At 43.8% G+C, this 27,293-nt stretch overlaps 1 protein-coding gene across 1 annotated transcript in view; it reads left to right on the forward strand.

Moving 5' to 3' along the window:
- Positions 1-23,792, forward strand: part of LOC135874340 (serum paraoxonase/arylesterase 2-like) — a 49,224-nt gene extending 25,432 nt beyond the window's left edge. Inside the window, exons 3-9 of the mRNA XM_065399138.1 lie at positions 12,078-12,133; positions 13,708-13,873; positions 15,837-15,963; positions 16,841-17,041; positions 18,021-18,102; positions 20,293-20,421; positions 23,405-23,792. Of these exons, the coding sequence (XP_065255210.1) occupies positions 12,078-12,133; positions 13,708-13,873; positions 15,837-15,963; positions 16,841-17,041; positions 18,021-18,102; positions 20,293-20,421; positions 23,405-23,563 (920 nt within the window). The 3' untranslated portion in view covers positions 23,564-23,792. The remainder of the gene's footprint in view (positions 1-12,077; positions 12,134-13,707; positions 13,874-15,836; positions 15,964-16,840; positions 17,042-18,020; positions 18,103-20,292; positions 20,422-23,404) is intronic.
- The last annotated feature ends 3,501 nt before the right edge of the window (positions 23,793-27,293 follow it).

Consider the following 27,293-nt stretch of genomic DNA (forward strand, 5'->3'; position numbering starts at 1 on the left):
TATACCATTGTTATTCTTCCTTTCAATAGAACATCTCATCTCGCTGTCACATAACCTCTCTCTGACATCTACCCATCCAACCACCATTGTTCCAACTATTGTCCCCACCATTCTGATTCAGCTTCTTGAGTTTCTGATAGAAAATCAAGGTACAAGATTATAAAACTTCCCAGAAATGTCTCTTGTCTTCAGGGGGCATAAAATCCTCACTCAGATCATTCTTAGCTTGTTTACTCCTGAATTTGCCTTTCACATCACTCGCTTCACATATGTGGTTAAACTGAAATGTCTTATACCTAAGTCTAGGTCTTATACCAGGCTGTTTCAGGAATTCCTTCAACTGTTAAGATTTATGCTTATCATATCATAAACCTTGAACTACCTCCCATATAATAAACTTCTTAAAGATTATTTCTACTTGGTATTTCTCCTTTCCCCTATATTCTGGATGTCTTTTCTAACTTAATTCCTAAAGGTCAGGAGCGCTAATGAAGCGTGATTAGTGTTGAGAACTCAGTCTCAGGATAAGATGGTATTAACTTTAAGAGCAGGTTCAGATTTAGGTCAGTAACATTACTGGTGGTCATTATCTATAACTAGAGGTTGGTATATTGCAGAGTGAAAAATGCTTAGTGTTTCCTTTCATAAAATTGGTCATACATGACTGCAGTATCAAGCAGTAATCAAAACCTGTTATGTAAGAAATAACTTGATAACAGGTGGAAATGCTTGTAAAGCAATGGATTACTTATGCTTATCTCTACAAATAGAGTTCTCTGCTGTTTGATCCTCATTTTATTCCCTTTGGCACAGATCAAGAAAGGAAGAACTGACATCTTGGTTTTCTTGGTGGGAAAGCAGTAAGGGATTGACAGTCACTAGTTTTAGTCATCTTTGGTTGTCTTTTCCTCTTTCTCTTTTTAACTCTCCATGATCTTTGTGATCAAAGCATACACCTATGCAAAAAAGTTATGAATGTGTGTGGCATAAGGCCAGCCCTGGTCTATGGAATACCCTACTGGGGATCTGAGTTCAGGTCCCAAACTCCATGAACGGTCAGAGGTTGGGAGGGCTGTACAGATAGCCCATACACTCACTAGAAGCATCATGTTGGAGTGCCCCTCTGGCTAATGGCTTGTTTGATTTCTTCTGACTGAAGGGTGAGGCATCTTTGACAGGCTCTAAGCAGAATTAAGTCCAGCCCCCTTTGGCTCAGCAGAGGGTGCTGTAATGTCAGTGACTTTGAGGTGGTCCCAGGCAAACAAAAGGGAGGAAATTGAATGATCTTAGTAGACACAAACCCCACAAAGAAATATATGGAACAAAATAAAATATTGTGTATATAAAGGCATGGAAAAACTACATGAACTGGAAATAGGAACCCATTAGATTATGCATCACTGGGCAATTGCTTTCTGTTTCTTTAAATTTTTGCCTGCGGTTTCAGTTAGTATGCTATTCTCCAGTTCCTGTCCTAAATGGTTGTGTAATGCTGCTATGGGCTGCTAAGCAGTTGCCACATTTCTTCCAAGCCAGAGGTGGCTGTATTTCAGCGTCAGGCAAAGTAATTGCTGCACAGTCTGCAATGTGATTCCTGTAGAGATTTCTTTATAGATCCCCACCCAGCAATGAGTTCTGTATGACCAGACCCCTGAATCTGCACAGAGCCCCACTAGGGTTGCCAACTTTCTACTCGCACAAAACCGAACACCCTTGCCCTGCTCCCTGCCCTGCTCCTCTGAGGCCCTGCCCACTGCTCACTCCATCCCCCCCTCCCTCTGTTGCCTGCTCTCCCCACCCTCACTCACTCATTTTCACTGGGCTGGGGCAGGGGGTTGGGGTGTGGGGAGGGGTGGGCTCTGGCTGGGGGTGCGGGCTCTGGTGTAGGGCCAGGGATGAGGGATTTGGAGTGCGGGAGGGGACTCTGGGCTGGGGCAGGGGCTTAGGGGGAGGGGGAGTGAGAGCTCTGGCTGGTGGTGCAGACTCTGGGGTGGGGCTGGTGATGAGGGGCTTGGAGTGTAGGAGGGTGCTCCGGGCTGGGACTGTGGGGTTCGGAGGGTGGGAGTGGGATCAGGGTTGGGGCAGGGATTGAGGCATGGGGGAGGCTGAGGGCTCTGACTGGGGGTGCGGGCTCTCCAGTGGGGCTGGGGATGAGGGGTTTGGGGTGCAGGAGGGTGCTCTGGGCTGTGATGGAGGGGTTCAGAGGGCAGGAGGGGGATCAGGGCTGGAGTAGGGGGTTGGGGTACAGGAGGAGGTGAGGGGTGCAGGCTCTGGAAGGCACTTATGTCATTGGCTCCCAAAAGCAGCGGCGTGTCCCCCCTCCGGCTCCTACATGGAGGCGTGGCCAGGCAGCCCAACGCACTGTCCCCTCTGCAGGCACCGCCCCCACAGCTTCCTTTGGCCGCAGTTCCTGGTCAACGGGAGCTGTGGAGCAGCGCTTGGGATGGGGGCAGTGCGTGGAGCCCCTTGGCTGCCTAAGTCTAAGAGCCGGAGGGGGGACATGCCGCTGTTTCCAGGAGCTGTGCAGAGCCATGGCAGGCAGGGAGCCTGCCTTAGCCCTGCTTGTGCTACCGACTGGACTTTGAATGGCCCGGCCAGCGGTGTTGACCAGAGCGACCAGGGTCCATTTTTGACCGGGCATTCCAGTCTAAAACTGGACACCTGGCAACCCTAGAGTGCAGTGTAACCAATTAACACACAGAACTGCAACAGAATGTCACACATACAAATGTAAAGTTGGACATCTCAATTAATGTAGCACACCTATGGTGTGTGTTTAACCACCTGAAATCCCACTGAAGATTCAAAGTTTGAATGAGATCATGAATATCTCAGTGGAGACTGCAAAACAAGAGAGCTGCATCAATTGCATTAGGTTGGAAATGCAAAAGCAACGTTGTCCTGTGACCCAAATGGAGTTCTTATCACGAAATATGGAATCCTGCCAATTCAGCAGCTTTTGTATCGTTAACCCAGAAGCTGGACAACCAGCTTCTCTGGGAAGCCATGGGAGCGATGATTTTCCTGTATTCAAGTGCCACATACGTGTGACTGTTACAAAAGCTGCCACAACTAGGTTATCTATGAGAGTAACCAAAAAAGCTATGGCTGTTTCCAAGAACCATATTCAAGCAGCCATTGCTGTGTTTTAAGGGGCAGTTTGCATGAAGAAAACTAACTGGAACAAAAATTTGTGACTTCGTGTAAGCTCTGACATCAAACTAAACTTTGACCTATTCTTAACAAGTTTACTTGTAACATTGCATTCAGACATTTGGAGTATGTATTTTGCTGTTGATTGCAGCTGGAAGAGCATTTAAAAAAAAATAAAAGAATAAAACAAGTTTTATATTCTCAAATGTCCAGTATCCGTGTCTGTGCGTTTTGTGCTCATCAAGTTGTTGGGCGTTGATTCTGATGATTTTATCCTGTACGTCAGGAACAGGGCAATGCCCTCCCCAACAGTGCCTTATAATGTATTCTATGAGAGTTAGATTATACACTACTCAGAGTTTCTCATGGTGAAGCTAAAGCATGGCGTGTGGCGAACTGCTCCCAGGTTTGCAAGGAGAAGATAAGATAATGAGTTGTGATCACCTCAGGAGGGAATAGGTGTGGCTGAGTACAGCGGACTGGGTCTTCCGTGAGTGTCTGTCTGAGGACTGAACAGTGGTTAGAGCTGCACCAGAGAGGGATTTCTAGGGTGGTTTAGTTTTCCCTGGCAGGGAAGATGTCCTGCATGTATCATTACTACTCTTAATAGGTATAGTTGCTTAATGATTCTAACTGTGAATCATGAACAGCAGGCAGTAATGGTGACTAAGGTATAATGGTAGCAGACTGCCCTAACCACGAATGCTGTCTGTGTCCAAACCCTACAAAAGGAAAAAGCAAAGCGATACTTCACTGAAGTATAGTACCATGTAATATTGATTGAGAAGGATCAAGTGCCCAATCTGTGCTGCTGTAGAGACACGTGCAAAGCTTTATGGAGAAAATGTAGGAAATGCCAAGTTGAGATCTCTAGGTGCTACAACAGCACAAATAATAAAGCCACCTGGTGCATGCACACAGAGCATCAGGTTTCAGAGTGGCAGCCATGTTAGTCTGTATCAGCAAAAACAACGAGGAATCCTTGCGGCTCCTTGGAGACTAACAAATTTATTTGGGCATAAGCTTTCGTGGGCTAGAACCCACTTCATCAGATGCATGGAGTGGAAAATACAGTAGGCAGGTACAAATACACAGCACATGAAAAGATGGGAGTTGCCTTACCAAGTGGGGAATCAGTGCTAACAAGGCCAATTCAATCAGGGTGGATGTGGCCCATTTCCAACAGTAGACAAGAAGGGGGTTGACTGACAGGAGTGTTTCTTCCCTTCCCTCTTCCCCCCCCCCCTTATGCCTCTTGTTGTGTGTGTAAGGAGCATGTGACAGTGTTAAGAGCAGGATAGAAACAGTAGTGGGAATAGAACATATTGTGAACTGCACCCAGTGTGTGTATGTGTGAGTGTGTGCACATGTGTATAAGCACATTGGGCTTGATCCAGTGGGCTGGTGCAGTGCCTTTGTATTGCACTTCTGATGTAGTGTAAAGCCAGTTTAATCAGCCTTTATGTAGGTGTGATACTGTGGTTCTGCAGAGCTGACATGGCCTCTTACCCACTGGAGCTGATGTTACAGGGGAAAAGAGGGCATGGCAAGAGACGTGTCTAGCTAGGTTTCCCATGTGCTACTCCTATCGTTAGCGACATTTTTGGACCCTGGTAGCTGTTGTAGCCTGGTATAAATTTAGAGAAGCCTGAGGGCTGCTTTACCTTGAGACAAGAGGATCTGCCTACACAGAGAAGCTGTAGGATTGGGAGTGCAAAGCTGAACTTCAAGTCCCCTTTACAGCACCCCCGATGCGTGCTTCCTGCAGCTGGCTGTAGCCGAGGTTCTAATCTAATAAAGACGAGTGGTTTTCCTTTAGCATGTAGTGGATGGCTTCCTTCTATCCGTAAGTAAAGGCCATTCTTGGTCTAATCATGATGGGTGCATATCTTTGTCATCTATGCCCTTTTCTCCCACCCTCCATGCTCTCTACAAACTTTATTTAATGAATGGTAGAGGATTCCCCAAGCTCATAAATAGGATTGCCAAAATTTCATTAGGATGTTGTCCTAAATATATTAAGAATGGGGGTCTCTATTGAAAAGTAGTTCACAGTTAGTCCTGTACCCCATTATATATGTAATGTAAACATTACTCTGCCTGAACAGCTACAAAAAAGTATTAATACATTTTCCTCTTTCATGGGCACATGGATAGGAGAGTAATTAGTTTTTTCAGCTCATGCTGGCGCTCTATAGTGAGAAATACTCATAGCTGTCAGATTCCTCCTGTTTTATGTAACCTGATTTATAAACGTATTCCTTGCAGTGAAATTCTGTATTTTGCTATAGAGAACATCTTAATTTTAAAATGCTGTGTTCTTAAATCTTGCCTCAGTTGGTGAAACGCAATAAAAGTTTTTTCTCAATAGAGGCTGGAGTTTCACTTAGAGAAAGGACTGGTGCGACTTTTGTGAGGCCTGAAGAAGTGGGTTTTATGTGCTGAATGCGTTATCTTTCAGGGATCAGACTAGATTATCACAATTGTCCCTTCTGGCTTTGTAATCTATGTATCTGTCATGGCTATCTGGGGGCACGTCTTCACTACCCGCCGGATCGGCGGGTAGCAATCGGTCTATCGGGGATCGACTTACCGCGTCTAGTGAAGACGCGATAAAATCGATTCCTGATGGCTCTACCGTCGACTCCGGAAATCCACCGCGGCAAGAGGCGGTAGCGGAGTCGACGGTGGCGCGGCAGCGGTCGACTTGCCGCCGTCCTCACAGCCAGGTAAGTCGACCTAAAATACGACACTTCAGCTACACTATTCATGTAGCTGAAGTTGCGTATCTTAGGTCGACCCCCTCCCCCCCCGCTGTAATGTAGACCTAGCCTGGGACATTTAGCATGTACTTAAACATGAACCTTACAGACATCATAACTATTTAATCTTGATTAACACTAAAAATACTAAAAGTCCTTTCCTGCCATAGGTACAATTTGAGGACCTCTGTCTTTCACTTCGCAGTTAGAGCTGGTTAGATACCCAGAGTAAAAATTATTTGATCAATTAACAAGTTCTATTAAAAAGTGCATATATTCTACACCTCTTGGGTAACATGATGAAGTTCTAGTGCAACTTTCAAAGATTTCCCTGTCTTATTGACTCTGCTTAGCACTATAAAACCCTATTATTAATGCAGACATTGACAGCTATGACGTAACAATGGAGCATTATGTGGCTTTTGTTGGCTGTAGCGAAGCAGACCAATCCTCTAATGTAGCATTCACCATATTTAACTGAAAACATGTTTCCCCTCCATGTGAGTGTGATAGGGTTTTTGGTGGTTTGTTTCTGACCCTTGGCATTCTTTCATGCTGTGTAGAGCTAGGTTTCAGAGTAGCAGCCGTGTTAGTCTGTATCCGCAAAAAGAACAGGAGTACTTGTGGCACCTTAGAGACTGAAGTGGGCTGTAGCCCACGAAAGCTTATGCTCAAATAAATTTGTTAGTCTCTAAGGTGCCACAAGTACTCCTGTTCTTTTTGTAGAGATAGGGTTTGTAATAAGGAAAATCCTACAATGAAGTTCTGCAATGAAAGATAAATGGGAATAAGCTTCAGTGAGCTTAGTTCAAACACTGGAGAAACCCCTTCAGCAAGGAAATTAAAAACACACCTCAATTCTCTTGCTAACAATTAGTAAATAAAGCATCTTTTAAAGGCTTTTCCCGCCCCTCCAGCTTTCCCACTCATCTTTTTCTTGTGGTGTGACTTCCTTAGGCCGAGTGAAGCTTTACCAGTGGTAGATGGGGATCTTAACTATCATGCCACCTAAATCTGTTCAGAGCAATAGCAACAATGAAAAACTTTCTGGAAAAAGGTCAAAGTAGACACAGGCCTGTAGGAGTGGGATAATTGATCTACAGTTTAATAATTTCTTCTGTAAAAGAACTTCTCCCTCTTGTGCGCACACAGTGGATGAGGGAGGTTGTTTAGCAAGACCGAATCCAACAAATATTTGAATGGTAGTCTCGGGCTTTATCTAACTAGAAGGTAGTTGAGAAATGAATGGCCAATATTTGATTTGTTGTGCAATCTCTTTAAGGTAGTAATGAACACTTTAGTGCGTAGCTTTTTCTGTAGTTTATCCGTCTCATAAACTTGTAATTTAATTTTCCGTTCCCAAACTTGGGAGAACTCCTTTGATTTTAGTGGAGATGAAATGATCACAACTCATGATTCACTTGTTCACAAACCAGCATATTCTGCCAGCACAGTCTGTCTATGGTACTTATATGGCCCCCATCACTGTAGTATTGGAGCACCTCACAACACCCCTGTGAGGTAAGGAAATGCCATTATCCCCATTTTTACAGATGGGGAACTGAGCCAGAGAGAGTAAGTGGCTTGGCCAGGATCACAGGTTGGTTGTGCCACAGCAGGAATGGAAAAGCCCTAGGTATAGTTTCTTATCTGCTCTATTGATGAGTCTGCAGAGGTTTTCCTCTTTAAAAAGGCAATACTTTCTGCAGGATCTTTACGTTGTCATTTTAAAGACTTGTTTAGAAATCTGTTTTGTGCTGGTCTCCTGCAAAATGGGAAAGGGTCCTGAGAGGAGCTATGAGACTGTGTGGTCTGGAAAAAACACCCTTTACAATGAGACCAAGAGTTCAGCCTCTTTAGTATATTGAAGAGAAGGCCGAGGAATGACTTAATCAAGGTCTTAAACTAGATTACTGACACCAGAGGATTCGTTATTCTAGCAGGCACAGATGTTATAATAGCCAGTGGCTGGAAGTTGAAGCTGGCAAAGTAAATTGAAAATGAGACAAATTTTTAACAGTGAGGGCAGTTAACCACTAGAGCAGCTTATGATGTGGTAGATGCTCCATCCCTTGGAGTCTTAACGTCAAGATTGGACGTCTGTCTTAATGAGATGTTCCAGGCCAACCACAAGTTATTGGGCTATTGGAACCGCTGGGTGAAATTCTATGGGCTCTGTTATGTAGGAGGTTGGACTAGATTATTGTGGTGATTCTGGCCTTAAAATCTATGGTCAACACTTGCAGTTAAACAGTGTTCATTGCTGGTTCCGCTGCTGATCTTATTGTCAGAAATGGATACGTTTTCTAGTGTAGACTAGGGTTCGGGGTCAGAGGGGACTAGGTAGCTAGGACAGAAGGGCACCTGGAGGTCAACCTTTCAAACACAAAATTCAGTGGTGGCGGGAGGAAGCACGTCTGAGTTGTCAGACAAGCCTAGATCCTAGAGAGGCGGTAAACCTGAACACTAACTTGGAATTTGTGCACTGTTGTTGTTTTCAATAGCTACTGAAGTTTCTGCTAATTCTTTAGACACATGCTACGAGTAGCACAGTAGCTAAAAACAGTATCCATTTACTATCTCTTGAAAGTGGAATTATAAGAACATAAGAGGCCATACTGGGTCAGACCAAAGGTCCATCTAGCCCAGTATCCTGTCTACCGACAGTGGCCAATGCCAGGTGCCCCAGAGGGAGTGAACCTAACAGGTAATGATCAAGTGATCTCTCTCCTGCCATCCATCTCCACCCTCTGACAGACAGAGGCTAGGGACACCATTCCTTACCCGTCCTGGCTAATAGCCATTAATGGACTTAACCACCATGAATTTATCAAGTTCTCTTTTAAACTCTGTTATAGTCCTAGCCTTCACAACCTCCTCAGGTAAGGAGTTCCACAAGTTGACTGTGCGCTGCGTGAAGAAGAACTTCCTTTTATTTGTTTTAAACCTGCTGCCTATTAATTTCATTTGATGACCCCTAGTTCTTGTATTATGGGAATAAGTAAATAACTTTTCCTTATCCACTTTCTCCACATCACTCATGATTTTATATACCTCTATCATATCCCCCCTTAGTCTCCTCTTTTCCAAGCTGAAGAGTCCTAGCCTCTTTAATCTCTCCTCATATGGGACCCGTTCCAAACCCTTAATCATTTTAGTTGCCCTTTTCTGAACCTTTTCTAGTGCCAGTATATCTTTTTTGAGATGAGGAGACCACATCTGTACGCAGTATTTGAGATGAGGGCATACCATCGATTTATATAAGGGCAATAATATATTCTCAGTCTTATTCTCTATCCCCTTTTTAATGATTCTTAACATCCTGTTTGCTTTTTTCACCGCCTCTGCACACTGCGTGGACATTTTCAGAGAACTATCCACGATGACTCCAAGATCTTCTTCCTGACTTGTTGTAGCTAAATTAGCCCCCATCATATTGTATGTATAGTTGGGGTTATTTTTTCCAATGTGCATTACTTTACATTTATCCACATTGAATTTCATTTGCCATTTTGTTGCCCAATCACATAGTTTTGTGAGATCTTTTTGAAGTTCTTCACAGTCTGCTTTGGACTTAACTATCTTGAGCAGTTTAGTATCATCTGCAAACTTTGCCACCTCACTGTTTACCCCTTTCTCCAGATCATTTATGAATAAGTTGAATAGGATCGGTCCGAGGACTGACCCTTGGGGAACACCACTAGTTACCCCTCTCCATTCTGAGAATTTACCATTAATTCCTACCCTTTGTTCCCTGTCTTTTAACCAGTTCTCAATCCATGGAAGGACCTTCCCTTTTATCCCATGGCAGCTTAATTTACATAAGAGCCTTTGGTGAGGGACCTTGTCAAAGGCTTTCTGGAAATCTAAGTACACTATGTCCACTGGATCCCCCTTGTCCACATGTTTGTTGACCCCTTCAAAGAATTCTAATAGATTAGTAAGACACGATTTCCCTTTACAGAAACCATGTTGGCTATTGCTCAACAGTTTATGTTTTTCTATGTGTCGGACAATTTTATTCTTAACTATTGTTTCGACTAATTTGCCCGGTACAGACGTTAGACTTACCGGTCTGTAATTGCCAGGATCACCTCTAGAGCCCTTTTTAAATATTGGCGTTACATTAGCTAACTTCCAGTCATTGGGTACAGAAGCTGATTTAAAGGACAGGTTACAAACCTTAGTTAACAGTTCCGCAACTTCACATTTGAGTTCTTTCAGAACTCTTGGGTGAATGCCATCTGGTCCCGGTGACTTGTTAATGTTAAGTTTATCAATTAATTCCAAAACCTCCTCTCATGACACTTCAATCCGTGACAGTTCCTCAGATTTGTCACCTACAAAAGCCAGCTCAGGTTTGGGAATCTCCCTAACATCCTCAGCCGTGAAGACTGAAGCAAAGAATCCATTTAGTTTCTCCGCAATGACTTCATCGTCTTTAAGCGCTCCTTTTGTATCTCGATCATCAAGGGGCCCCACTGGTTGTTTAGCAGGGTTCCTGCTTCTGATGTACTTAAAAAACATTTTGTTATTACCTTTGGAGTTTTTGGCTAGCCATTCTTCAAACTCCTCTTTGGCTTTTCTTATTACATTCTTGCACTTAATTTGGCAGCGTTTATGCTCCTTTCTATTTGCCTCACTAGGATTTGACTTCCACTTTTTAAAGGAAGTCTTTTTATCTCTCACTGCTTCTTTTACCTGGTTGTTAAGCCACAGTGGCTCTTTTTTAGTTCTTTTACTCTGTTTCTTAATTTGGGGTATACATTGAAGTTGGGCCTCTATTATGGTGTCTTTAAAAAGCACCCATGCAGCTTGCAGGGATTTCACTTTAGTCACTGTACTTTTTTAACTTCTGTTTAACTAACCCCCTCATTTTTGCATAGTTCCCCCTTTTGAAATTAAATGCCACAGTGTTGGGCTGTTGAGATGTTCTTCCCACCACAGGGATGTTGAATGCTATTGTATTATGGTCACTATTTCCAAGCGGTCCTGCTATAGTTACCTCTTGGACCAGCTCCTGCGCTCCACTCAGGACTAAATCTAGAGTTGCCTCTCCCCTTGTGGGTTCCCATACCAGCTGCTCCATGAAGCAGTCATTTAAAGTATCGAGAAATTTTATCTCTGCATTTCGTCCTGAAGTGAAATGTTCCCAGTCAATATGGGGATAATTGAAATCCCCCACTATTATTGAGTTCTTAATTTTGATAGCCTCTCTAATTTCCCTTAGCATTTCATCATCACTATCACCGTCCTGGTCAGGTGGTCGATAATAGATCCCTAATGTTATATTCTTATTAGAGCATGAAATTTCTATCCATAGAGATTCTATGGAACATGCGGATTTGCTTAAGATTTTTACTTCATTTGATTGTACATTTTCTTTCACATATAGTGCCACTCCCCCCCACCCCCGCACGACCTGTTCTGTCCTTCCGATATATTTTGTACCCCGGAATGATTGTGTCCCATTGATTGCTCTGTCCACCAGGTTTCTGTGATGCCTATTATATCAATATCCTCCTTTATCACGAGGCACTCTAGTTCAGCCATCTTATTATTTAGACTTCTAGCATTTGTGTACAAGCACTTTAAAAACGTGTCACTGTTTATTTGTCTGCCCTTTGCTGATGTATCAGATTCTTTTTTATGTGAATGTTTATCATCTGATCTGGCCCCTACTTTATCCTCTTCCATCCTCTGCTCCTGACTAGAACCTGGAGATTCTCTATCATTAGACTCTCCCCTAAGAAGTCTCTGTCCGATCCACATGCTCCTCTGCAGCAGTCGGCTTTCCCCCATCTCCTAGTTTAAAAACTGCTCTACAACCTTCTTAATGTTTAGTGCCAGCAGTCTGGTTCCACTTTGGTTTAGGTGGAGCCCATCCGTCCTGTATAGGCTCCCCCCATTCCAGAAGTTTCCCCAGTTCCTAATGAATCTAAACCCCTCCTCTCTACACCATAGTCTCATCCACGCATTGAGACTCTGAAGCTCTGCCTGCCTACCTGGCCCTGCGCGTGGAACTGGGAGCATTTCTGAGAATGCCACTATAGAGGTCCTGGATTTCAGTCTCTTCCCTAGCAGCCTAATTATGTGAGAGAGAGCAAAGATTTGAGTAGTAAACACTTTCTGAATAAACCACTTCTCTGTCTGTCTTTGCAGAAAGAGGTGCAGAAGACATTGACATCCTTCCTGATGGTCTGGCTTTCATTAGTTCTGTAAGTATCTGAGCTCCCACCTCCCCACCCTATGCAGGTGCTTGAGTACTAATTTATTATGCACAGGAGTAATACCTGCAAATTACAGGCAGAACATTTTCTGTGCGCACTGCTTCCTGGGAATAATGCAGACTTAAGTTAGCTCAAACTGCATTTCCTCCTACTTGGGCAAGTTCATTTCTTAACCTTGCAGTGTTGTTGTGGCTATTGTTATACAACCTTTAACATTGGCACATGTGACTTTACATGCTGCTGATGTATTGCCAACCCAAAGTGTTCAGCATTTGAGTCAGCCTCCCCCAGTCAGGAGATTGGCTTAAAAATCATGATTTTTTTTTTCTTAAATTAACTTTTGGATTCTTTTTGCTTGGTTATTGAGCCCTTAGGGTTCACATATTCAAGCTTTTCTCCACAGCCAAGAGGGCTAGGAACTGTGTTTTGCTACATGAATGCTGAGTCTCATTCATGTGATTCCAGCTACTATCACTATTAGAAAAACAACCAATATTGCAATACGTGTGATAGCATTTGTGTCGCTAACTTTTGCGATTTTGCCTAGAGGAACTGTACTAGGTCGTCTCCTTACCCACTCAGGTGCACTTAACTGTGGCACTGCAGCTTTGTTTGCCCATATTTTGAAAACTTTTTGACCAGATAGCCTGGATCAATTCAGAGATTCCCTGTATTACCTTGCACGGTAGTGGTGTTACAAAGCTGCAGTCGTCTGAGCTGTCTGAAAGCAACAGTGTTAAAGTGGGAGAATGTGGGACTGAGAGTCAGGAGCCAAAAGGGGTAGAGACAGGATGGGTACAGGCCCTTAGAAGTCACTTGAGGTGGGGGAAAAGAATGGGGAAGGGGAGGCAGGAAAGCTGTGGTGAGAGGTGTTTATTTTGAAAGGACCAAGCACAGAGTGGCTGGGTGCATATTGCAAGTGGGGAATCTGCACTGTGGGAGGCAGCAGCCCTGTGTGGGTATGCAGCATTGTCTTGGGATAACCAGCACAGGGAAGGTAGATGCCTTGGAGGGTCTAGCATCACAAGAAACAGGGGTGCTCAGACAGGCTCTGGGTAGAGCAGTAGTGGCTGGTGGCTATAGAGGGGAATTACCAGCACTGAATGAGGGTGCTGGAGCAGCACTGTGGATGCTGTGGCAGTTTGTGGGGCGGGGTGTTTAGAAAAACAGTGGGGAAGGGATGTCTTTGGGATGCAGCAAAACGAGGGATTTTCTTTGTGGAAGGGTGTCGTAGCAGCAGATGGATGTGGAGAAGCAGTAGCACTGTGAGAATATTCGGTGGTGATGGGGGCATCAGCAGCATATGGTGCAGAGGGTGCACAAATGTGTCTGGGGTGGGTAGGCTGCAACATGAGGAGGATGCAGGCAGAATAGTGAGAGTTAAGGAGGGATCAATTGATTAGGGAAAACATGAAACAAAACAAAAAACAGGAAAGAGACAGATTAGTACGGTTGTTGCTGTATCATGAGGTATATCCACAAACCAAAACAGAGAGTTAGTCTCGGCACCTTTGTTAGGATCCTCTTAACTTTCTTGTTGTCGTGTTTACTTAATCTTAAAGGGTTTAAAATATCCAGGGTTAAAAAGCTTTGCTCCAGACAAGCCAGGTGAAATATTTCTGATGGATTTGAATGATGAAAACCCAAGAGCAGTAGAACTGAGAATCAGCCGTGGGTTTGATCTGGCATCATTTAACCCTCATGGGATCAGCACGTACATAGACAAAGGTAAGAAGACTGTTAAATGAAGACAAGAAATCTCAACCTAGAGCTTTATAATTATTATTTATTATAGTTAAAACCCTTTGCTATCCCTGTCACACTCCATGTTGCACCATCAATAACCTGATACATGGGAAGGGGAAAAAAGTGTGATGCTCCAACAGATATTTGTATATTAAAGCAAAAGAGCTGGCTGTTTGAGATTGTACATGGGTTTATATAAACTGACACACTCTATCTTCAAGATAGAAATATGCCCCGTATATTGAATAAAACTATGGAGAATGTGGGAAATGTCTGTATTTTTATGCATATTTTGTGTGACTCAGTTTACCCACCACTTTTGTATTTTTGCTTAAGCCTACTTGGTCTCAAGGGGTTAACTTTTTTTCCAGAGAGACACATCAGGAGTGAAGGAATAAGCATTGAATGGAGTGGGTGGGGGTCACATATTTATGTCTGGGTTGGCATGAATGAACTATAAACACATGGATAGAGCTACCTTGGAGCTCCAATGGAGAACAGCACCAGACCATTAACTTTTAATGACACCCGGTGTCTTGGAATATGGGTGGGTGATTACCTATCTGACCACAAACTGAACACTGGGAAGGGCAGCACACATCAAAACACCTTCACTGGAACTTGAAACAAAGGACATAAGTGTTAAGGGGCTTGTAGAAGGAACTTGTTCTTCCCTTGGGAGAAGAGTATTCCAGTCTGGGACTGTTGGGCAGCTGCAGGCATGCTGTCTGTCTTCCAGGCCAGGGCAAAGAGGGACCCTCCTAACCAAGGAAGGAAAAGCTGCCAGGTTAGGGGAGAGTTGTGTGTTTTAGCCTTTTCTTTACCATTTTAACACTATGTCACTGCACACTGGGTTCCTGTGGACTAATAACTGATGGCTTGTTTTGGAAAGGTTGTCTTGTGTCACTGCAAACACACTGGTTGTATAGCTCCCCAGAGGGGAAGTCTCCAACAAGGGTTCAAGATCATTTGGACCTGTTGAAGGAGCTGGGCCGGCTTTAGGAAGTGCGGGGCCCAATTTGAGTAGTTTCGACGGGGCCCCGGGAGGGATGACTCACCCGGCGGCGCTCCGGGTCTTCGGCGGCGGGTCCTTCACTCGCTCCAAGTCTTTGGCGGCACTGAAGGACCCGCCGCCGAAATGCCACTGAAGACCTGGAGCGAGTGAAGGACCCGCCGCCGAAGACCCGGCGCACCACCGGGTGAGTAAAAATTAAAGAGGCTCCTAAGTTAGGCGCTCTTCTTTAGGGCACGGGGCCCTCTTAGGCGAGGGGCCCGATTCAGGGGAATTGGCCTAAAGCTGGCCCTGTGGAGGAGTTCCGGTGGGAAACAGGTGCTGAAGCCAGGGACCCAGTCTTTGAGCTGTGGGACTCCCCTTTGAGCAGAGGTCACACTCCCAGAAAAACAGCAAAAGAGTTGGAGGCACAGCACGCCCTGTAATATCGCCGCCGTAACCAATTGCAGTTTTTGAACGCTTTACGGCATGGTGTTTAGTAAGGGGAGTGGGAGAAGACAACTCAGTGTATGGAAATATAATGCCTCCATCACTGTTCAGATACTGCAGTTCTGGTGCTATGAGCCTTAACTGAAACTTTGTTGTCTGGCATCTAGAGCCTGTGCACAATGAGCATTTCTCTTCTAGCTCAATGCACAGTAGTGACCAAAAAGGGAGACTGGCTTGGGGCTGAAATGAAGCTCTGGTTCTGCAGCTTTTTGGTACTGAATGACTGATAGAGACATGCCATCCTCTAAAGGCTCTTTCTGTCAGTAGAAGGCCCTTCAGTCTGTTGGCATCCTCCTCTACCCCCTCACAGGGGTGTTGAGTGTAAATACAGCAAAAGGCGCTTGTATACTACAGCAGTGGAAGTAGATACATACCAGACACAGACATTTAAACTGCCGTGTCATTTTTGTGAAACTCAACAATTTTTCCACATTCTTTCTTTAGATGACTCAGTGTACCTCTTCGTTGTGAATCATCCAGAGTTGAAGAGCACAGTTGAAGTGTTTAAATTTGTAGAAGATGAAAATTCTCTTGTACACCTGAAAACTATCCGACACGAACTTCTGCCAAGGTACTGAATCCAAACCACAGCTCCCGTCTCCATTTGGCTAAAGGCTGTTTTAGTTAAAGCTTAATTTATATTCAAGGGAATGTAAACCTTAGAGGACCTTTCTATTTTATATGTTTTCCCACTGCTTTCATCAGTACCTCACAGCTATATACTGCCAAGCTACTACACTTCTCACCTGTCTCCTTTGTAAGTTAAGGCCTGGACCACAAAGGGATGTGGGTGCCTAAAAGCCCAGATTTAGGTGTCTATGTCACAGTTTTAGGCACCACGGCAATCCATAACCCCTGCCTAACAGCACAGGTACTTAAATTCACTTGGCACCTACAGTTTTGCTGTAAAAGTCCCCTAGGCACCTAAGTTTCTGCACCTGGGCATGTGTACTGTTGCCTCAGGCATGCATTTGGATGCCTAGGCCACTCTGAAGATAGGCGGGGGAATGCCCATCGTGCCTGCAAGAGCCATTCCAGTAGGTGTGCTCAGAACACCCTTAACTCTATGCAAAACAAATGGGGGGTGGAAGAGAAGGCAAACATCCCTTATAGCCTATTAGCCCAGTGGTTAGGGTTCCCACCTGAGATGTAGGAGACCCTCGTTCAATTCTTCCCACTACCTGATGAGGATGAACATGCCTCCAGATATTCTGTTTAGAATCCTACATTATCAAACCGAAAACTTACCGTAATTTCTTGTCGTGGTTTAGGAAATCTTTCATCTTCTCCTATAGTCCAGTATGACTTGCAATACAAGAACAATCATCCACAATGTTTCTTTAAAGAGAACATTTAATCCTTGCCAAACTTAAATATAATCCTGTAAAACTTTTCAGAACACTAATTCTCAAACCTCTGTATTTGTTCTCTCTATCTTCTCATTTCAGTGTGAATGATATTGTGGCTCTGGGACCTGATCATTTCTATGCTACTAATGACCACTATTTCTTTGACTCCATCTTGATGTACTTGGAGTTGTTCTTGGGCTTGACCTGGTCAAATGTTGTCTACTACAGTCCAACAGAAGTTAAAGAGGTAGCCTCTGGGTTTTACTCAGTCAATGGAATTAACATTTCACCGGACAAAAAGTAAGTCTCTTTTGGTCTCCTTATACATTTGATGGACCAAATGATGAAAAGAAACTCAGACAATATTCCTGACTTTTACATGCAAATATTTGCATGTGCAGATTGTGTGGTTAGACGTCTAAATTGACTTCCGGGTGTATATTTGGTTAGTTGACTGGGTGCTCGTTGTAAATTATGGTTGTAATAAGTAATCTGAAATGATTATATAAACAGAAGATAAAGTGTATGTTCCTCTATTTTTTTTAATTCAACTATTGGTGGTAATTTAGCCAATAATATCAAAAATTACTTTTTACCCAAACTGATACTTACAATTTTTAAATGCTAGCATTGCTTGCAAGAATTAATGGATAAAATTCCTTCTAAAATTGTAATAAGGGCAACAGTTCATTTAACTTGTACAGACTACCACGTACTGGGAGCCTGTTTCAGAGTGTTAACCATTTATACAATTTGTGACTGGTCTTTTTACAAAATTGATCAGAGTCCTGGTTGTTACATTAAAACACCTTGGAACACCATTAGTACTTCAGCCATCTATCTTGAGTTCAGTTTGTGATGGACAGCTTGGAATTTTTATAAATATTTCAAAATATCAGTTTAAAGTGGGGATCGGCAACCTTTGGCACGTGGCCCATCAGGGAAATCCGCTGGCGGGCCAGGACAGTTTGTTTACCTGCTGCGTCCGCCGGTTCGGCCGATTGCGGCTCCCACTGGCCGCGGTTTGCCGTTCCAGGCCAATGGGGGCTGCAGGAAGCGGCAGCCAGTACATCCCATTGGGAGCTGCAATCGGCCGAACCTGCAGATGCTGCAAGTAAACAAACTGTCCCAGCCCGCCAGCGGATTTCCCTGATGGGCCGCGTGCCAAAGGATGGCAATCTCTGGTTTAAAGCATCTGAAAATCAAGGCTTGCACATAAAGAATCAATTTACTTTTATCTCTGTGTAGATACCTTGTTAATAGACTTTTTCATTTGAAGGTATGTTTATATTGCTGACCTGATGGCTCATCGTATTCATGTTATGGAAAAACATGCTAACTGGAGTCTAACTCAATTGAAGGTAAGAGGTTTGCCACTTAGAACAAGAGCCTAATCTATGTTTGAAATTTAGTGTGTGTCCTTTAGGGAGCCTAGATCTCTTTCAGTCATAGCCTGATTATGGGTAGAGAATGTGTTAATATACATGCAAACCAAACTGCTGGGGGGCTGTGGTTGGCTCTTGTGGTACTGAGGGGAGAGGTATTCCTGTGGAATTTCATGTGAGCAATTATTATTGTTCACTTCATCCTAATACCAGCAACCTTAAAATGAACCTTGAGTTTGGCACCGATCAAGTTCTCCTTTGGGGTGCTATCGACCTATTGATGCAGTTAGTGTTCATTAATGCAGCCTGCAAGCAGAAAGCAGCTTTCAGAGCAGCAAGTAGTATCTGACTGGGAAACAGAGGGCAATTTACAGAACATAAATATTCCAATTCTCCTGCCTTGGGATTTGGCAATCTCCCTTTTTATGTCAATGGGAGTTACTTCCGTCCTGCCTGGAGATGATTGGGCCCATAGCATACAAGGCTGGTGTTATGAGATGGTGGCAACACGTATGGTATGCTAGGGTAATAATGGCTTGTGGTTGCTGTGGGCCTGTAGAACAGGTTGTAGCACATTTCACACATCTGTATTAGCTGAGGGGCTCCCGTTGTCGGTATTTCTGTAAATCACCCCAAATTGGTTACGGTTCCCTATTTAATAATGGGATCTGGGGGTTAACACACAAATTGGGTAACATTTCAGATCATGAAATAAATGCCTGCAGAGTGAATTAACAGGTGACCATTCCAGATAGGAATTCAGATGTTCTGATTTGGGGACCAATTTGCCTAGCTATTTCTAATGCCAGCTTTTTAATGTCTCGTCAGCCACTCATGTCTCTTTCCTTCCCCCACACAAAGGATCATAGAAACATAGGGCTGGAAGGGACCTCAAGAGGTCATCTAGTCCACCCTGCTGAGACAGGATTAACTCTTTATCTCTTCCATATTTTCAATTTCCTTTCCTTTCCAGGGATTTCATACTCAGACCCCAGATTCTGGAATTGGTTTTGCTGCATCCTAGTCCCCAGCAACAATCCAGAGCAACCTCAGGGCTGCTCTGAAATACCAAGACTGTCAACACTCCTCCAGGGCCATTCCAGCAGCTGGGGCTCAGCAGATGTAGAGATGTTCTATTCGCACTCCCTATACCAGGCTCTGAGTTGATGACTTAGTACCCGCTGCTATAGGCTTTTCCCCTAGGCTGAGGAAATTCTCAAGGGGCTGCTTACACCAGCTTTAAGGCTGCTTTATGCCACTGGAGCAGCATGACCCAGCCAAAGGGGAGCAAGGATCGAGCCCACTATGCAGATGATCTATTTTTAATATTAAATATTTGTACATGATGCCACTGGCATGCGTGTCATTGGACGTAGATATTCAAAGACATTGCCGCTGCCCTGAGGAATTTGTAAGGAAGAGGCCTTTGTTTGGATAGTTACCTGGAAATGGGAACATCTGCAGTTACACTGGATAAGATTATGAATAAAAAGGTTTTGGAAAGGATATAAACCCCTCTAGGCAGGTTTTTCCATGATTGCCCAATTTCGACTTCTTACACTTGGGTTTCACACTGAAGCATCAGGTGCCGGGCCACTGCTGGTGACAGGATATTGGACAAGATGAACCATGGGTATGATCCAGTGTGGCAGCTGGTAGCATCCCAGCAGATAACTTTCCCAAGGACGGCTTTCCTTTCCACGTGATCCAGGTCTTCTCCTTGCTGACCCCAAGAGTCAGTCTCCCCTTTTCTTTTTTAATTCAGGTTGTCAGTCCTAGCTGGGAGGGGCACTGCCAACTTTCGTGCCTGTAATGCAGCATGCACACCTATATAAAAACATAAGGTTTGAAGGTGACTAGGGCTAATAATATGACCCTTCCTTCAGCTCTAGAAGCTGGAATGAGTTGCTGAAGCAAGTATGTAAGTATTTATAATGTGCCCATCACCCTTAAATCTGGGCAGTACAGCAGATGGTGCATGTTGACAAAAGGTGTAGTGAGGGGAAACTCTTATGGTGGTTTCAGTCCAAATTTTTGTAAGTGTTACTGAAAGGCATAAATACCTTTGAGAAATATGCTGATTATAAATTTATAGCCTCTCTTTATTCATGAAGTTAGTGACTTTGACGTGTGTGTCACTGTGTTGGGGTCTCCCATGTTTGATAGGTGCTGGAATTGGACACGCTAGTTGATAACTTATCTGTTGATCCTTACACTGGGGATATTTGGGGAGGATGTCATCCCAATGGCATGAAGCTACTCTTCTATGATCCTGAGAATCCTCCTGGTTCTGAGGTTAGTTTGACAGATTCTATTGGAAGATTAGACCTTGTCTATACTGTAAAACTGTATTGCTTTAACTAGAACAATGTAACTAAAGTGGTACAACTACACCCTCCGTCCCCCGAGTGTGGATGCAGTTATATAAGAATGGAAGTGTTTATACTGGTACAGATTATTCCATTATGGGAAGGAGAATAAGCTATTCTGGTGTAAGGTACCTTTATATTGGTATGACTGTGCCCACACTAGAATAATTACTTCCATTAAAACAAATTTACTCCCCTCCCCCCCCCTCCATATTCCTAACCAAAATAGCTATACCGTACTAGTACAAAATCTGTGTGTAGGCGAGACATTGGTGTGTCTTCTAAAACAAAATAGAAGAACAATGCAGAGTTTTAAAGGAATACTTCAGTCTGGTTTCTACGGAATAGTGCTTGTATCTTATATTGATGACATAAGGTAGTAATGCTATCAGTCAGAAAAATCAGCTATTGATGCTAATCTCTGTAGCATTTAATGGCGCTGAATGGTGGCTGTAGGTAATGTAACACATCTGTATTAATGCTAATTGTTCAGAGCTGAAGGGGAGAAAAATTTCAGTTCTGTCATATGGGATCTTTAGTCATAATCCACAATAACCAGTGCTCTGAGGTTGTGAGAATCCCAGTATTAAAATTCCTGAGTAAAACTAAATGCATCGGAATCAGGAAATAAGTTAAGCAGAAAGGTCCCTTTGGAAACCTCAGCTGAATTTCTCAGCTGGAGTTAAGCAACTGGCTTCCACTGACTTTCAATGGGAGTCATGGGTGTAACTCATTTAGGTCCCATAAAAAATCCCAGCTGAAGTACGAATTTGCCACTCGTTACTCTGGTCCGAGGTTCGAGTAACTGCACTGATAACTGAGGAGCTAAACTGACATTAACTGGAGCAGCACAGAGAATAATTGAGCTCAGATAGTTCTTGGGCGGAGAATGGGCACTACTTCAGCAGGTCACCTGAGAGTGTGTGTGGAGATGGTGCTCCCTCTGGAGCGTAGACTCACCAAAGCTGTGATCCTCACCTCTGCCTTCCCAGGAACATAGCAAGTCAAGGCATGGCATGTTGCTTGTAAAAAACTATGAACTCCATATTGATACCTCTTTAAATCTGTGTCATCTTGGTGTCTATCAGATAGTGGTAAAACTGACCGGCTGCATGGCAGCTTACAGGACAGAGCAGAAAGTCTAAGCTGCCCAGTGCCCCTGCACTATCATGGCTACACTCCCACTTTCCCAACAAGTTATGTTCCACATGCTGCACAGCTGCAACCTCTCAGCCACCCTGACTGAAACAATCCCTCCAGCTCCTTGGACCTTGATCCTGAACCCGAGCTGACTTCCCCCTGGATTCTATGAACCGCCAAGCAGGAGATGCTTCTTCAGGCAGGGTGGGGGAAGGGCAGGACGTAGGTACAGTGAAGAAGACTGGGAAGGGGTGGGCTGTGGTCAGGAATAGTGCAAAGTAGATGGGTCTGGAAAAAGCCACAGCCTGCTTTGCTTTTTGACCTGCAAGATGGCAACTGCCAAGAGAGAGCAGCTCACAGCCATGGAAAAGGTGATACATGGATGGGTAAGGTGGGATTTCCAAAAGTACTAAACTGAGGTAGGGAGCTCAAGTTCCATGGACTGACTAGTGCTCCTAAGTCACTTCAGTGCTTTTGGAAAATCCCACCCCTTAGCTAACATTTCATATTAAAAGGAATTACCTGTGAACAACCCTTTCAGACTCCATTTCCCTCCTACCTAGTGGCTAGACTCCAAATTTACTTGAAGAGCATGAACTCTGAGTACTTGACCATTGTGAGCCTTGCCAGATAACATCTCTTAAAATGCCTCAGTGACCACCGGAAAAAATCTCCATCTGATAGTTCAATCAATTCCAGGCTGCTTTCTCTGCAGCTGCAGTCTAATTAAATGTTGACGAATTACATGATTGGTGCTAGCTCAGTTTAATTGTATTCGTAAAAGAAATATTGCCTGAGAATAGAACAAGGACAAATTTAGCCTTGTTCTTTCTCATTTACTCTTTAATGGCCCTTAGTGAGCTACTTTCTGCAATCCTTGCTCTTCTGTGATTTAAGTGAGAGTATTCAGTTAAAATACCAATGGGTGTACTTGCACCGTACGATGCTACTCAGTGTGAATAAGAGTGGCTGAATCTGATCCTGTGGGTTTAAAACTGTTTTGTATGCACTCTTGCTGCCATCATCCAAAAACTCTGAGCTCAGGGATCTGTTGACACCGAAATTGTAACATTTCATAGCAGTGGAACTTTTCACCTTCAAGCATTCTGCTACCTTAGACAATCATTGGAACATTGTGTTGGTTCTGGTGTCCACACTTCAAAAAGGGTGTTGACAAATTGAAAAGCGCACCAAGAATGATCCAAGGTCTGAAAAGAGACCAAGGAAGTCCCATCTATTTAGCTTAACAAAGAGAAGGTTAAGAGGTGACTTGATCACGGTCTAAAAGTACCTACAGAGGGAAAAGACTTCTGAATTAGAAGTTTTTTTTTAAAAAAAATCTAGCAGACGAAGGTATTGAGCAATCTAATGGCTGAAAGCTGAAGCTAGACAAATACAGACTAGAAATAATGTACAAATTTTTTAATAGTGAGGGTAAGTAGCTGTTGGAACAACTTCCCTTGGGATGTGGTGGATTCTCTGTCACTTGAAGTCTTTAAATCAAGACTGGATAGCTTTCTGAATAGTATGCTCTAGTTGTGGGCTTAAGGCAGGAATCATTTGGTGAAATTCTATGACCTACATTAAGCGAGGGCCCAGATCTTAAGGCCAGAAGGGACCATTATGATGATCTAGCCTATGAATTTAACTATTTTAGCTTAAATTAATATACTATTTAAAAGGTCCTGTCTCTGCTGAACTCTTAACATCAACTTCTATAAAAGTAGTATAACTTCTGTATTGACTGCACGTAACGCTTCCCTTTTCAGGTAATCCGGATCCAGAACATTCTTTCTGCAAAACCTACAGTGACCCAGGTGTATGCTGAGAATGGCTCAGTGCTTCAGGGAAGTTCAGTTGCTGCAGTGTATTCTGGGAAACTGCTCATAGGCACAGTGTTCCACAGAGCTCTTTACTGTGAACTATAGTTCACTCTGGATAGACTTTGTCTGGGGGGAGGGTTCAGTTTCTTCTAAATTGCTAATTCCAAGCTACATTGTAATAAGAGTTATGAAAATGTATTCCTAGTCTTCCTCACCTCAAGGAAATAACATAAGTTCTATTCAGTGGTGAACAGAAATGGATTTAAAGGTAAAAGAATGTGTGGGGGGGCGTGTGGGGGGATTAATGGGGAGATCCCAGGCCAATAACAAAGTGTGGATGTTAATTACAAATTCAACATTAAAAGAAAATGGCTGAAAATTAGTTGGTTCTTGGGTTACCAACTGTGATCAGACTTCAGGGAGAGTTTCTCTGAGAGAGTTGATGATCTGCCTAGTGTGTAAAATAATGGAGGCAGTGTTGAATAAACACATCATTTCGTGGTTTGGGTCAGTGACCCAAGTACTTTGGGGGGGAGTAGGGGCTCCTTTTCACCCCTCCGTCAATTTTCCCTACGCTGTCAGAAATTATTTGAAACCCCTGGGTTGCCTTCTCATGAACCTGTTCTCGGACATACTCTTGCCTGCATACGAGAGTATTAGGTGCATGATTTAAACAACCCTTCAAAGAATGAGTTCAAAAATCTCTACTTTCTGAAGAGGTCTGAAATGCCTTAACCAAACAGTGCCTTGGAGCCTGTGGTCTCCACATACAGACAGAGGAGCAGTGGTGAAAGCTGCACTACAGTGAAGGCCTTTAGCGCAGAGTGCAGTTCGTGCACTATGTGTTTAATTTCCACGCTGTGTGAAACTGCCACACTCACGGCAAAGGATTCTACCAAACAAACTATTATAATGCCGTTTGCTAGAATAACACAGTCCACACTGTTTAATCATTGTATGGGTGAGGCGCGTATGATCTTTGTTTGCTAGCCAATATGCTTCTCCATCCCCTCTAGGCTAAAGCATTCTGCCACTGTTTCTCTGGCAAGAAGAGAGGCAGTATGGTCTTGGAGAGTGAACTCAGGGCTTGGAATCAGGGACAACTGCATTCTAATCATACTTCTGCCACAGCTGAGCTGTGTTGCTGGGGCCAGGTTACTTAACCACTCTCTCGCCCTTTCTTCAGCTGTAGATGGGGGAGAGAGATGCCAAGGGCACAGAACAGTTATGAGGAATGATAGAAAATGTGAAAGCAGCATCACCTCAGTGCTAGCTCCCTGATCTGCAATGGGGGGACGCTGTACTGGATCTGGCAGAACACTGCCACAGGAGCAAGTATCGAGGCAACCTGTCCTAAAGCTCTGGCTGTCATACTCTTCCTGTGGCTTAAACTTTAACTGTTGACTGCACTGGGAAGCAACTACCATGAGCTCTGACTTGGGTTATTTTTAATGATCCTCTATGTAAAAAATCCATCTACAATAGAAGCGAAAAATTCTAATCAGCTAGGTTATAATTCTACCCATGGCAGATGAGCTAGTACTATTCTAAACCATGAGAGCAAAAGGAAACCTCAGAGGTATAATTCTAGCCCATGGTTAAAAAAGGCCCCATGCATTATCAACCTAGGAATAGAGATAACTGCTATTGGTTCCCTTCCCTATTGCTACCCCTGCCTCCATGTTCCGGTTAGACTCTGCTCGCTCCAAATCCTCTCTGTGCTGTCTGAGCCACCTTTCCAAACACGTCTGGCTCTAGCGTCAGTGCTGCTAGGGGGGAGAGAGCATTGTGCTAAGTGAGCAACTCAGGTATGGATGCTACCAGTGAGTTACAAGGTGATAAAATGGTAAATTTCCTGTACCATGGTGGCTAGGTTGTTGTGACTTTGCGATCTAAGGATCTGCAATACTAGATTACTTTCTAATCATAGCAGTTTGGCAGCAGCAACTGCAGTTGCATGGAGAATGTGTTGTTTTTACAGAAACACAGAAGGGCCTAGTGGGGTCTGGCTCAAGGGGAATACAAAGCAACTGTATGGCCCCCTCCCTGGCTGCTCTAGGGGTCATGCCAGCATGTGCAGAATCAGTTCTGCACCCCTTCTCCACTGATGGGCCCCAGCTCTAGTGGGGGTTGGGAGAGGTATGGCCAAGGCATTCCTGTGACCTGGCTATTTGCTCGCTGCTGTAACAGCCCCAGGGCTCATGGGGACCAGAGCACAGGTTAGGGCTGCCCCACCTGAACTGGAAGCTAACTAGAAGCCACATGTGATTGCCTGCCAATGTGGGGGCTAACTCATGGCAGTGAAGAGCCTGGGTCTGGAACAGAGAGGAGGTGCCTTACGTCTAGTGCAAACTGCCCCTGCTCTGAGGAACTCTGCATCAGTACCAGCATGAACCTAACCCCCGAATCCCAGAGAACGCACTGTATGCTCATTTGCCTTTATTTTAGGGGGAGCAAATTGGCTCCCTCAGCAGCTTCTCTCCCTGCAGCATTTGTTTAATATGAACAGTAGGGAAAGCACAGCTTCCTCGTCCCCCACTTTTTCCAAAGGACAAACTGGGCCCTTTTGGGAGGAAGTACTAATAGAAAGTCACGTCTTCAAATATACTTAGTTCTGGAATATGCTCTAGTCTTGTGGTCAATTACTGTGTAAACAAAATTCTTATAAGGAAAAACATCACCTGACATAACATTTTGATCTTTACAATATCATGTTTCTGAGGAGCAATATAAATACTGATTTTTTTTATTTGAAATTGTGGCATCATAATACTCAGTGGATCATTATAAACAATGTTTAGCTTTACTACTCCCTGTGCTTTTCCTCATTCATTAATTGATGTACAGTGTCAAAAATTTATTTGATTGTAAACCTGGTAACCATGAATGTTCTCATCTTTATTAAAAGAAATTACACCACAGAATTCTTATACAAAATGTGACCCATCTTACCTCTTATCCTTTAGATTAAACCTTCTTCAAATGAATGTAAAATTCTTTGGAATCGTTGTTTTGTCCGTTATCCCAATTTTAGGTCCTGGGAAAAATAATGCCTGTATTGATCCTGGTTTTTATTTTAATTGTCGCTCTCTCTCTTCTTCACGGCTTTTATATTGAGCCCATAGCTGTGGTATGTATGTTCTGCTGTCAGTCACGAACTCTAAGACGTAACAATGGAATGGGGAAAAATTAAATGACTAGCTACAGGCATTTTTTATATATATACTGTAGTAGTACCTCACAGCACATTAAAAATCATGCAAATGCATTATCTTATGCTTACAAAACTCTTTGTGTTGTCAGCACTGGGGCCCTATGCTGCTCTGGCCATCTCATCTGGTCTGTCTTTTGTACAGGCACAAGACACGTGTCTGTCTGAACCCTGTAGGGTCCCAGTCACTAATTGTTTGCCCTGCTGTGAGGAGCATAGGGTTACCTGTAGCTCCTGAGTTTTCTACGTTAATCACTGGCAGTTGGACACAGCACTATCTTCAATATAGGCCCTGTTAGTGCTGTCTCAAAAAACAGTTAGTATAGAACGACCTTTAAACACAACTTAATTATACAACAGAAAAACTGATGTTAAACACAACTCTACATGTAAAAGTGATTTCTAGCAGACATCTCTAGCAACAGGACCAAATGCCTCAGCCACATTTCAAGCCTGACCTACTGATGGTTCAAGTCTGTGTTTTCTGCATGGCGTTTTTCCAGTTTCACTACTTGGCTGTGGCCTGGGCACACAGTCCTCTTACTTGCCTTGTGCCCACATGCACTTGCTGCAAAGAACAACTGCAGCACATGAAACAACTGATGTAAAGCAACGGCTGCAATT

This window comes from Emys orbicularis, chromosome 2, assembly GCF_028017835.1.
Source record: "Emys orbicularis isolate rEmyOrb1 chromosome 2, rEmyOrb1.hap1, whole genome shotgun sequence".
In the NCBI taxonomy this organism is placed as follows: Eukaryota; Metazoa; Chordata; order Testudines; family Emydidae; genus Emys; species Emys orbicularis.